The sequence below is a fragment of the Mytilus californianus genome, unplaced genomic scaffold (assembly GCF_021869535.1).
Source record: "Mytilus californianus isolate M0D057914Y unplaced genomic scaffold, xbMytCali1.0.p SCAF_7, whole genome shotgun sequence".
In the NCBI taxonomy this organism is placed as follows: domain Eukaryota; kingdom Metazoa; phylum Mollusca; class Bivalvia; order Mytilida; family Mytilidae; genus Mytilus; species Mytilus californianus.
The window spans coordinates 12,770,168-12,784,380 of NW_026262723.1; the positions used below are offsets into that span (position 1 = coordinate 12,770,168).

The 14,213-nt window shown below is 31.2% G+C and overlaps 1 protein-coding gene and 1 long non-coding RNA gene across 4 annotated transcripts in view; both read right to left on the bottom strand.

Annotated features, from left to right (window-relative positions):
• Window positions 1-4: 4 nt before the first annotated feature.
• LOC127709095 (uncharacterized) lies at window positions 5-3,115 on the bottom strand. Its single transcript, XR_007985493.1, has 3 exons — window positions 3,009-3,115; window positions 784-925; window positions 5-91 (listed from the first exon to the last, which is right to left on the bottom strand). It is a non-coding gene; the product is annotated as an uncharacterized LOC127709095 (long non-coding RNA).
• Window positions 3,116-12,567: 9,452 nt separating this feature from the next.
• Window positions 12,568-14,213, bottom strand: part of LOC127709089 (uncharacterized) — a 74,944-nt gene continuing 73,298 nt past the window's right edge. For all 3 annotated transcript variants that reach the window (XM_052214442.1, XM_052214443.1, XM_052214441.1), the window contains exons 4-5: window positions 13,741-13,843; window positions 12,568-12,728 (exon numbers count right to left, since the gene is read on the bottom strand). In XM_052214442.1, coding sequence (XP_052070402.1) covers window positions 12,584-12,728; window positions 13,741-13,843 — 248 coding nt within the window. In that variant the 3' untranslated portion in view covers window positions 12,568-12,583. The remainder of the gene's footprint in view (window positions 12,729-13,740; window positions 13,844-14,213) is intronic.

Here is a 14,213-nt window from a genome sequence, read left to right on the forward strand (position 1 = left end):
AGCTGTTTCTATTTCAGCCATCATGTCAATAACAAAATGCATATCTTTACACTTATCCGCCTCCTTACAAATGGTTTTTGTCTTCAAATGTCTGCAATGCAATATACAATATTAACGTATAAATCTATAGAATATGAGAGCGCAATGATTCTGTAAATCATTTTTTTTTGCGGATACTTCATTTCGGGTTTAGCCCTTTCTATCCGACTTCACGGATATTTATTTTTCGCGATTTTCTTATTCCATTGAAGATCCAAGTTTTAAACATTCGCTTTATTGTCCTATTCACGAATGTCACGAACAAAAATCGCTCTCGAAAATTAGTTGTTTCACAGTAGTTGTAATCTTCTACTTCCATATCTGTCTGTGGTTGAAAACTGTAATACTATGTTAACCTAGAGGTCAATTTTTTATTGTTGTTTGGGCGCTTACTCATTTACGTATACCGCACATATCCTTTAATTTATTAACTTTTTCATCCGGTGTTAAGGTAATATTTTGCACTGATATTGGTATTTACAATTATTTCAATATTCTCCTAAATCTAATCCACAGAAAAAAGATCTAGTATTGACAAAAAACATGTTTTAATTGTTCTTTTTAACATTCAATGGAATGCTTGTAAAACATTATTTTAAGTTTAAATACGCAGATTAACATTTTAGTCTATTTTACCAAAGTTTCATTAGTTTCGTTATATACCGATGGTTTACAATTTGTGACAAGACCTAGGTATATATATATATGTATTTATACTATTTAATTACAGAAACATTCACATACTGACATAGCTTGTCAACTGTTTCTACGCTGACATCTTTTAAAGTATCGCCATCATAAAAGAAGCTTCCAACATCTAAAAATCTGCGAGAACAACTAAACACTGGATAGCATTCTTCCGGAACATTCCTTAATGTACCTGCAACTATAACAATGTTTTGTCAGAAAATTCACTAGCCTATCAACACTGAGGTTATGAGGTCGAATTCCGCACGTGGTAGGTGCGCTCGTGCTCGTCTCCTATCTTAATTGACTAGGATTGTCAGTTTTCCTACAGAAGGTCGGTGGTTCTCTCAGGGCACTCCGGCTTCCTCCCAATATAAACTGACTGCCACGAAATAGCACAATATAGTGCTGAAAGTGGCGTTAAACACCAATCAACCATGATGGTAAACTCTAACTTGTTAATGTAGGATTTTTAATGACGATGTTTATAAATTATCTGACATGCCTACAATGTAAAAACTCATCAAGAATACCAGGCTTATAATTTGTTACACGAGACTCGTATAATCAACAGCAGACTCATCAGTAAATCTCGAATCAAAATAGTTGTAAAGCCTTATCAAAAACGATGTTGAAGGGCATTACAACCTCAAAAATACAAAAGTTGTGCCAAATATGACCAATAACTTGTGGTAGAAAACCCTTGTATTACGAGAAATTGAACATTTTATAAACAGTTAATTTAGAGAAAAAGAGCATATAAATGATATTTTATGTCAGCAGAAAAATGCGGACTACTTGGCTGATTTTGTTACGTCTTTATTTAAATTTTGTTCTGAAGTTGGAAACTCGTCTTCATTCATCATATTTTGAATATAACACATCTTAAATACGAAATTACAATCCGCAATTGGTGTGCTAGAAAAAAATTCATAATTTATTTGAAGATGACTCAAATTAAGCTTGTTACCACCGTTATTTTTCATGAAATTCCGGTTGTTATTTGCCAATTAATTTACTCCGTTTAGTCGAGCGTTCTACGCGACCTGTGTTCCAGTCATTTTAATTATAATACAAGCCTTGAGTGATGAAAGGTACATAACTTGAGTTAAGTATTATCTTTATCATACATGTATATATATTTAGTAAAAACTAACAAAAATACGTGGTGATATGACTAGATGTTTATTGTTGCCATAGAAACTATTCGTTATCGATGCGGAATATGCAATATTGTTTGTGATTAAGGTTTAGTCACGTTTCTTCAACATTTGATAATTAGACAAAAAAAAACAAAACATTAAGGATAAGGGGTCCTCATTAGGACTGGCATCTTGATATATACCCGTTATTCACCTATATCAGCTCTAAAATATTTAAAAAGGCCATATTGTTTAAAGATATATATTAAACTTACACACACGTTATTTTTACAATAATTGAATTACAAAATAAAAAAGTTATTCAACAAAAAAATCCATGAATAAAAAAGGAAAATTCAAATCAAATCAATCTGAAAATTTCATAAAAGTGATCAACATGATCAAGAAATAATCTCAAAATGATTTTTTTTTAAATGATTTTTTATTGAAAATAACATGAAGCTTTGGTACTTTTATATAAGCTTAATGACTCAAGCTATTATAAACTGTTAATAGTTCTCAGAATATAAAATGTTTATTTTTATTCAAGATCGCAACATTGTTATCAATAATACATTATTGTGGAAAACAGAGGAGAAAAATATGAAAACAAAGTAAAATAAAAATTAACATGACTGTGCTAGATTATATCGACTTTGAAAAAAATAATATATGAGTAACCAATTATTGTAAAAAAAAATAATTTTGTTAATGTTTTTTAATGAATATCTTTAAAAAAAAAATACCCTTTTTTAACAATATTTTAGTAAAGAACAGGTGAATTAAAGGTAAATATCAAGATGCCAGTCCTTAAGAGGACCCCCTAATCCCTATATATAATGTTGTTTTAGTCTAACTATCAAATGCGGCGTTTTGCATTTGCGCCGATCTGCATTTCACTTGCGCCGATTTTGTCTTTCACTTGCGCCGATTTTGTCTTTCGTATGCGCCGATTGTGCAGGTGAATGTTATTGTTAATTTATCATTACAAACCTCTTCCGTTAGCCAGTTGTACATATGCATGAAGATCAATTTTTTTTTAAATCGGCGCAAATGTCATACGCCCATCAAATGTTGGAGAAATGAGATCTCACCGTGCTAAATATTAGACAAGTACTTAAAATAAAAGATTAAACTTACCCAAGGCAAAACCGACGTTAAAGAGTACCAAAGCCAACATAGTCAGTGTAGTACTTGTTGAAACGAGTTTGATCTAAATGTGTTGTGCTGAATATAGAAATGTCATTTATATTTATATGTGAGCGCGAAATAAGTACAATATTCATAGAGATAATTGACGAATTATGATGTGTTTATTACATAATAAGTTCAATATTTATGGAGATATTTAACAATTAAATGTGTTCATTTGTTTAATATTGTATGGTAAACAAGCTGTTATTTTTATAAATGCCTGCACGTTTTTTATCTACTTTTGTCAAATTTGTTTAAATGCCAAGGTTTTCCAATAAAACTTATCTTGCTTGAGTTTACTGATAACAATGCTTTAAATTTGATATAATGTTATTTTGTTTTGTCAAGATTTTCCTAAAAGAGTGTAAAAATAGTTTTCTCAATTGGTTCTTTCAGGGCTTGAAAAGTTCATAGCTAAATATACTATTTATGCCTGGTATGCTTGACATTTATGAATTAATGTGGTTAGTTACGAATTTGGAAGTTAGCAAGAGTTTGATATGTAGTCTTGAAGGTCATACTTACATACTTGTCTGTGCTATTTATTTTGTCCAAACTACATGTCTGGCTCTACCTCTGCTGCTAACCTTATGAAGTTTTGTACCTTACACATTAATTGATATTACAGAAATCTTTCGTAAAATCCTTAAACGCAGATTTAGCAAGAAGTAGAACATGTGTATGAATCTTTATTATTACATCGAAATCGTATGCAAAAGAGCGAATTCCATTTTATCCATTTTTTTCTTTCGTCTCTTATGGTATGCAAAAATGTATTAAAAAATAAATCAACAAAAGTAAGTGCCGTTTGGGTTAAAAGTAAAATACGTATTCATAAAAATATAAGAAGATGTGGTATGATTACCAATGACACGACCAATTGACACAGAAATGAAAAACGATAGGTCACCGTACGGCCTTCAACAATGCGTAAAAAAAAAGATATTAAAAAAAAAAATAAATAAGAACATTCTGGATAGAACCAAACTTTGATTATGTGACACATTTATGGTCAGTCAGCTAGATACGGGGTTAAACATGAATCTAAAAGAGATTGTATAGATTAAATACCATTGGAGAATTGTTGTGCATATCCAAAGTCAGGAACCTCGTCAGCTGCTATTGTCGTATTTCATGTCATAATATTAATGATTTTCGTTATTTTGTAGAAGTAAGTATTAATGGCAAATATGTGATTTTTTTTTCTGTTAAATGAATTGTCAGAGTAAACTATGTACGGTTTAAATGTGTATATATTTTAAAGACCCTCGTCTATTGTTGCAGACTATTCATGCCCGTCATATGACTTTTGATTATTTTTGTCGTATGTTGGTATCTCATTGATGTATACCCCACATTTCTTTGTATACTCGTAAATCAATTGATTATATTTTAACATCGGTAAACTATTGTTGCCTAAATTGTCAACAACAATGACTACATTACGTGACAAGAATACAGTACAAATAAACGCAAGAACACTCAGGACAAAGAAATACATTATTAAATAATATAATAGTACATTATATGTACACTGCAGAATAACAACGGACACCTCACATGAATTTACGGCAGTTCACCAGGACACCACAAATGAAGTATAAACTGCGCGTCACACGAATGTATCAACGCCACAAAAGAGTGACGTATTATTTTGACGTTTATATTATCACTGGTAAATTTCTCTAAATAAAATAGATTTGTTTTATCTATAGAAACGTACAAGAATATAACATTTGGATTGTGTTTGTAATGGTGTTTGTAATGGTGTTTGTAATGATGTTATTTGTGTTATTTGTATAAACAAAAAAATCCTGTGCATATAGTTGCTTTAAACTTAAAATCATATAAATGAAATGGCTGATTTTTTATCTTAACTTTTACATACATAAAGAAAATAAAAATAAAATAATTGTAATATAAAGCAAGATCATGTAAGACCAAACAGTAAACACACTTCAAAACAAACAACATTAAAAAAAAAAAAAAACACTGCAGACGAACCACGAGTAAATCGACTGTACTGACATATAAAACATATGTGAAATGTACCGAAAAAAACAGAATTCAAACCATAAACGACAAGACATAACTCAATATCGAACTGGACTTACAAAAGAAACATCATAACTAAATACATGAATAAAACATATATATTTCCATTCTCAATTTTATTTACATGTATATGTAATAATTCAAATTTGAATCCAGTACGATCCAGAAACCCCTAGGTCAAATTGGAATTCTAATATCTATGACCTTTAATGTATTTTAGTTATGATAAGAATCGCAAGTTAAATAATCAGCAACAAGTAAAATAACAGAAATATCGAACACCGAGAAAAATTCTAAACGGAAAGTCCCTAAGCAAATGGCAAAATCAAAGGCTCAAACACATCAAGCTAATGAATAACAACTGTCATATTCCTGACTTTGTACAGGCATATTCTTATGTAGAAAATGGTGGATTAAACCTGGTTTTAAAGCTAGCTAAACCTCTCACTTGTATGACAGTCACACGAAATTCCATTATATTGACAACAATGTGTGAACAAAACAAACAGACATAATAGGTATTTTTAAGATATTTTTAAGATATAGTCACCTTTTTGAACACCATGTATAGTAAAATCAACCAGAATACAATCAATGCGACAAATTTATTAACAGATTAAAATGTTCTAACAGATATCTTGAAAATAATTGCTTTAAAGAGGAAATAATGGCTACAATTGAACAAAAATTGGAAAATATAGATAGTCTTTAAAAAACGTTTACTGATATAAAAAGATTCTTAAATGAAATAAGAATATACAAATGGAGAACAATGTGGAAGGTTTGAGTACTGTTTTAGATTGTGCCATAAATCGTTGTGCATGAAACGGGGAGGAAATTGAAGAAATGAAAGACAAAATATGGAAAATTAAGTCTGATATAAATAAATCGCATATAACAGACAACTCGGAACACATAAAACGCCTGGAAGAGTATGTTGGTGATCTTTAGTGTAGGTCAAAGAGAAATAACCTGATATTTTCGGCCTTGAATATCAAAGAAAAGAACAAGTGCAGCAAAGAAATTATTATGTTTTTTTATTATCAACCTCAGATTGATCACAAAATACAGAGTTCGGAAATAGTCACAGATTTGGAAAACTAGGTCTAAATAACGTGATACTGATTGTAGCACGATCTATCTATCGTAAAGATCTCCAAGCAGTTCTTAATAGTTCATACCAGTTAAAAAGGAAACAATTCGGTATTAAGGAGAGTTGCCAGACGAAGTCGAGACACGACGGAAGAAATTGTATCCCGTCATGAAAAAAGCAAGGCAAGATGAGAAAGGAAAGGATTTTAATCCCATTGTTTTCAGATGTTTTAATTTACAGTTAGTTTTTCAATCATAGCTCATGCAATTGATAATGAAAAATGACATGGTTACAAAAAGACTAAACATGAGACGGACAAGTAACGGGAAAACAAAGTTTATAGAACGCGTAATAGTAATTGGAGCACATACTATTAGAAATATAGAAACTACGTTGGACGAGGTGCTTTTGAAACTAAATTTATGGCAATCTGATATTGATACAGTTGTGAATAATTTTGTGATGTGTTTTAAAAATCATCTGATAATGTATTTGGTATGACATGTAAAATTTATACATATGATACAAAATGTAAGAAATTTGAAACAACCCTTGATATAATACAAAATGTGAATCTGAAAGAAAGATTTTTCACAGAGACAAACGATAGAAAATATAAGTATTTTAAAATTCAGCTTAAAATACCTCAATGAAGAAGGCAAGTACAGAGTATTAACGATAGATGAACAAGTATGTACAAGATGTTCAGATACATACTGCTAATACATGAAATAATCCCATAAAAATATTAGACTGATCTTTAAAGGGGCACTAGCTACGAGATACGTATATAAAAAAATTAAAATAAGATTGTTTTTTGTTCAATCATTAATGAAAGAGAAATAGTGAAATAATTCGCTTTTAGCAGCCAGTATGGTTCAATTTTGTCAAAATAAGCTAAGAAACATCGATGATGAATTATTCACTTGCTAGAGACGGATTACGCACTAATTATGAGTGTTCAGTTATTAAAAGGAAAATAATGTCAACATTGAAAGTGAAACAATTAAAGGTAAATCATTTGATTGACTGATTCGATCCACAAATACTCATTCTTATTAAGTAAAAACGATGATTAACATATATTTTTTTTACCTATAATATGAAATTAAACAGACCTAGTAAAATCCAATTGCACGCGTTCGCTATCTATCTATATCTATATTTATGTTTATATCGCTTATATGACCGTCGGCAGTCTTTGGAGGTCAAATCGATAGTTAATCATAGTAGATGGCGTCTAGACTAAAATACACACGAAACGATGAATTTGACAGCAAATGCCCCTTTAAGGATTATGGAAAATAACAAACAAAATTAAAAAAATCCAGTGTAGTTCTAATGACAAGTTGAGGCTGTTGATAGAGATAAAGATCTTGATATTGTTTAAAAAAATCTTCCAGAGAATATTGAAAATACTCTAAATTCGTCAATAGTCGATAACCGAGGAAGAAATTCTGACTAAAAAGCAATAAAGCCTCCGGGTATTAGAAATACAGTTCATGTGATGTAGCTAATATACTGCAAACTGTTTAATATAATATTACATTCTAGATAAATATGAACTGAACTCCCACATAAAATCTTAAACACAGTTTTATCTCGTCATCAAGCGCAAGGTAATTTTAAAATGTACAGATAAACACAACTTGCTTACGAAGCAATATTTTTAATCAATAACATATACACTTACCGAAATGTCATCCTGCTTATTAAAATGACATTAAATGAATATATTAATTTATTAGAATTCCAACAGTTATATTTATATAGAATAGAGGGGGACTTGGTGGCTGTGTGGTCTAAGTAGTCGATATACTGTATCACTAGCCTGTCAACACTGAGGTTGATAGTTTGAATCCGGCAAGTGGAAAGTTCGCTCGACTCCACTCTCAATTGACTAGGATTGTCAGTTTTCCTACCGAAGGTCAGTGGTTCTCTCCGGGCACTCCGCCTTCCTCAACCAATAAAAACTGACCACAACGAAATAACACAATAGTGTTGAAAGTGGCGTTAAACACCAATCAATCTATCAATATATATATATATATATATATATATATATATATATATATAGAATAGACTACAAAACGGAAGTCTTATACTGATACTGCGTAAAATATGTAAAATTAATGTTTTTACAAAACATATGTGGGTAACGTTTTTGTTTACCTTTGTTGAGAAAATGTATTGGAAAACAAAACTAGCTAATTTAAGCTAATGTTCATATGGTAAGTAAATTGATTTGAAAGTATTTAATGGATGTTTTTAGACAAAATGTAGGCATACAAAGTCTGTTTAAGTTCTACAAATTTTAAAAAGTACATGATAACAAATCCAAGTTTCATATGTTGTTTAGAATCATTAATAAAATCCTGACCATTTCCTGCGATGGTCTATTCATTCTTTCTATTACATTTCGGTTCATTGTTCAGAAAGTTTTAACCTGAGACCAAACGGACATCTTTACATTCTATGGGGTTTCGCTAGATCTCTGTTTCTTTTTTTCGCTTAAAGTTTTTCAGTAAACTTAAATAAGTTTTTTAAGTCTGTTTGCCGCAGAATAGAGTTCCTGGATTGCAAGTTCTTTGTGAATAAATATAATTTGAAGAAATTGAAAATAGAAAACAAATATTATTTTTTTCTTCAGTCGATGCTTAATTTCAAACACACTTTTTTTTAAAATTGTAATAGACGAACTCATTTGCAACGATAACTAACTCATATGAAGTCAACCCTTCTTTGGAATACAAAAGAAAGATACAGAAAGAGAAACAATCATATTTTTTCTTGGTGAAAAACTGAAATATCAACTTGAACAAGACGTCGTTGAATATTTACAGTTGAATTAATAAAGATTACATATGGTTCTGCAAATAAGACAGAATTTTTCTACTATAATATCAATGAAGTGCGATAACTCTGAGATGAGATGTAGCCGAGAAACTTTTAATGCATGAAAGACCTAAGATAGTCTGTTTAACGCAATCACTCAATGCAAAGTCAATGAAAGTAGCATTGCTTATGATGAACAGATCTCAGTCAAGGGACATGAGATGGACATTATCACACAGAAAGATCATAGGAAAGATTATGAAATATCCTTATATTTAACTTACATGTTTTAGATAGAATATGGAAATATGAAAAAAAAAGAATGTTTCTATATTCAGAAAAATCTTTAAAAGGCAACAAAAGAGAGGTGAAGGACACCAACAAACAATCAAACAAATAGGTCAAAATCAAATCGACAAAGTCATGGCAAAAAATAAATACGTTTCAAAAGCCAAACAACATTCTGAAAAACACAACACAGAAAACTTAATACTGAGCAACATGAACCCCACCAAAAACTGGAGGGACCTCATGTGCTCCGGAATGGTAAGCAGATCCTGCTCTACATCTGGCACACATAAGTGCAGACCTGGTCATTAGTCTTATTCTGTATGTCACTTTTGAGAAAAGAAGACAGGAGTGTGGTTACGACAATTGGAACATACACAAAGAACTGACATTCGATCACTTTATTTGAATTTCACTCAAAACGATATCACATGAACCAACACAAAATTTCAAGTTAAAATGTTTTAAAATGAGGTTGTATTTAATCAAAGATTGACCTGTAGGAAATTTGATCTATCAAACGGCTATCAACAAATTTACGATAAACGCCCAGGCATTCCATTAGATGATATGAATTCGGTCCTAATTTGCATTGTCAGCCATTGTTATGATAAGCGCATGCACAGTATTATTTGATCGAAATATTTTTGCAAATTTCGAGGTCGGTATTGGTGTCGAAGTCTTTTATTTGGCCCTTTTAACTTCTTTTGATTCGAGCGTCACTGATGAGTTTTGTAGACCAAACGCGCGTCTGGCGCAAATACAAAATTTCAATTCTGGTATCTATGATGAGTTTATTTACTTTAATGGAAGTTTGTAAGAAGCTGATTGGTAAACAAACAACCCAAAAGTTTTAACTTGATCACATATCTCCCCCTTTACATAACTATACCTGTAAGCCTTGGTGTTGAAAGATGTAAAAAATGTAACTGTTTTAAAAAAATATTTTCAGTGTTTTAAGTCTATTAACAACAGTAAAAAATAAAATGTAGGGTGAGCAATACGGTGTATTATTTATTTTTACAAGCCTTTTTAAATCTATCGACGACGCTCCTAGATTAGTTCAAAAGTAAGCGCCACAGGAACGTAAAGCTATGTTCCAAAGGAAGAACACTCCAGGACTATAAATTTGTTAGCATGTTCCAATAATTGTACTATCCTTGCGACGTATACCATGTTTACCTTTATTCGTACTAATTAGACGTCATGCAGTGGTTTCTAAAGAAAAAACGAAAAGCTAGCCTTTAATACTTCATGCCACGTCTATTCACTAATTTCCAGGAATATGTGTAACCACAGCTTAAACAGGGGTCTATTCATGATTGAATTGATTACTTAGTATTCAGTTGGAAAGAAAACTAATTGAACCTGTCTGTGTCCATTAAAAGCAGAATGAGAGGAAAACTTAGAAAAGGAGTTTATTTCAATAGTTCACCTCTTACAACTTACATGTATAATCAACGAGTTTTTTCTTTCACAAATGTTTCATCCATGCTAATCCGACCAGGGCTAGTACATACATATATATATATTGTATGCGAGGAAAACTAAAAGTATGATAACATCGCCCCTTGTATTTATCTTTATTTACACAATATTAACATTTACCTCGTTGATGAACATTCAAACCTTGTATTTTCCCTTACTGTCATACAAGGAAAGAGCTGGAGTAACATTTAAGACTATTCAATGGATTGCATATCTTCTGATAGAAGTATAGATTTTTTTAATTATCTATAGACTCTAAAGAATCTCTGGATAATCTTTCTCTGAAATAAGTTCTATCAAAACTGTTGATTTTTCAACCCTTTGTACCATCAGGGGATGTGAAATTGAAAAATTGTCTAAAAGAAGTAACCCACAATGCTTTTCAACATAACAATGGTCGCATACGCTATAAATTTATTACTTTGGGATACCATACGGCATATCTTGTTAAAAGTGAACAAAACGATAAAACATGCTACACAGAGGAACAAGTGATGCTAGAGTTTCTTATTGACAACATATTTTTTGAATTTGGAGGTAGATTTTTTCAACAAATTGTCGGCATTCCTACATTTAATTAATTTCACATTTAGATATATTGATGATGTTCTTTCCATTAACAATCCAAACTTTTCTGATTGGGTTCCATATATATATCCTCCAGAACTAGAAATTAAAGAAACAACAGACACAACTTCCGCTGCCTCATTTTTAGACTTATACCTCAAATTTGACAACTCAGTACCAGAATCTATGACGATTTTAATTTTGAAATTATAAATTTTCTCCACCTTAGTAGCAATATACCAACTTCACCTGCATATGGGATATACATTTCCCAACTCATTCGGTATTCAAGAGCTTACAGCTGCTACTCAGACTTTATAAAACGCACCAGTGTCTGAGCAAAAAGTTGATGAACCAGGGTTATGTCAAAGAACGTCTTGTCTTTTTTCTAAAAAAGTTCATCGGAAGATACCAAGACCTTGTTGATAAATATTCCGTATCAACTTCACAAATAATACACGATGATAATGAAGTATAGATTCTAAGTACTGACGTTGTTTATCATCTTAATTACGTGTTATAGTGTTCTTTTATTTGTCTTTGTTAAATATTACCTTAAGTTTACTGTTAACGTTTAGTCTATTTTTGGTAATATCCATTTGGCGATGCTCGGTACTTATACATCCCGTCATTGTGTTATTGTGCTATGGTAATTGTTCGTATTTTTGTCTTTCTTTTTTGCTTATGTACTTTGTCTATATGCCTTTGTGTTTTTCTTTGTTGACATCTTTGCTTGTTTCTATAGTGATTAAGATTATAACACATTGTTGACTACTGTACCCCTATTTGTGACATTTTTGTCTGTTATGTCTGTTTGTTTTGTTCACACATTGTTGTCAATATAATGGAATTATATGCGACTGTCATACAAGTGAGAGGTTTAACTAGCTATAATCAAGTTTTAATCCACTGTTTTCTACATAAGAAAATGCCTGTACCAAGTCAGGAATATGACAGTTGTTATCCATTTGTTTGATGTGTTTGAGTCTTTGATTTTGCCATTTGATTAGGAACTTTCAGTTTTGAACTCTCCTCGAAGTTCGATATTTTTGTTATTTTACTTTTTGTATTGCTCATAAAACAGGTAACATAACGAACCAATGCTATCCTTCAGAGTAAAACGGTGGAAAAAAAATAAAAATAAATATATCTATGATAGATCAAAAAAGTTTTATTTATTTAAAGTTTACAAATCTCACATAGGAGCTCCAATATTAAATTTGTGATGATTGCATATTGTTTTACTATATTCTTCGACCATAGTGTCTACAGCAGATGCTTGCTGCTCTTTGTTACAATGATGAAACATCGAAGCACAGTTTTTCAGACGGTCCACAAACCTGTAATTGAAACAAACAAGTTCAATGACTTGCTTTTAAATTGGTTTATAATCAGACGGAAATCACTTAAACATGACAAATGAAATAAAGCTTGTGAATGTGTTTCGTTTAAAGCTCCATTTGCAGTTTTGATTATCGTAATACTTGTTTTGATTTTGTTGATCTAATAAAAAATCAAACTCAATTTTTAAAGAAAAGACTTATGATGAAAAGCAAAATATGTTCATTGCTGTTCCACCAGTATTTAAGAACTAATGTCTTTGTTAGATATGATACCTTACAATAGGCAACATACATGGCCTTGCAAGCTACATTAAAAACGACCTATATCAATATTTCGAGTGTTAAGTTTGAAAATTGACAATCGAAGCTTTAACGAGCATTTTAAATTTGAAAATTTAGCTATCGACAACAAATATTGCTTTTAACGGGGTCAAGTGGTAGGATGAGTTTCTCTATTACTTAAAGAAAAAAAAATGCCAATTGCAATATTTCCAAATGGATATGATGGGAAATAAAACGAGCAAAATGTAATCAACGGTTGTCACACTAACCTATTATATCTGTTTTGGTTCCTCACCCAATCTTTTCAATATAAATAAACTATAAACAACTGTTACGCAAGTGGAAGGTCTAGCTTACCATAAAACCAGGTTTAACCAACCATTTTATTTTTTTGAAAATGCAAATTTTTCATTTGTTCCGTTGATTGATAACGTTTGATTTGGTAAGTTTTTATGTGTTTCCCCTTTTGGATTTACCTTGAAGTTCGGTATTTTTGTTATACTTTATTAACTAAAGTGCACGCTTTGGGGAATGGAAAATTTAAAGCCGAAAATTGATAAAAGTAAGGGGAAACCGTTCTGTCCCAAATAAGTGCTAAAAGGTTCCACCTATTATAAAAAAAATGTTTTGTTGCAATAAAAAGGTATCAAGAAGTGCTGAGCTACAAGTACCAATATTATTTTTTATAGGTTTATAGATAACATGGATTTAAAAAAGTACAACTTACACACACGTATTTTGGTCATACCCTACAAAGGAATTCTGGACACATCTCACGAATGCTGATCGGAATTCTGGATCGTTGTAGCATGGTAATAAATCCAGAAAGTCTGAAATGTTAATGTTAGGATTTGTTTTGGATTTATTGATGGATGCTTAATGTCCAGAAAATATTTCATGGATTTTCAGAATGATAATATTGTTATATAAAGATGGGAAGATGTGGTTTGATTGCCAAAAAGACCATCAACCTAATGACGAAAAAGTTAGCAACTATTTGTCACCGTACAGCTTTCAACGATGAGCAAAACTGCATAGTAAGCAGTATGATATATAGAAACACAGACAACCACTGAATGTGGTGGGATTAGACATATTTGCTGGCGTCAAAACCCTTCCGCTAATCGTTGATAGTGGTGTTACAGTACAACATAAGAACAAAGAACAAACTATAAAAAATCAATTGAAGAGGCATCAGAT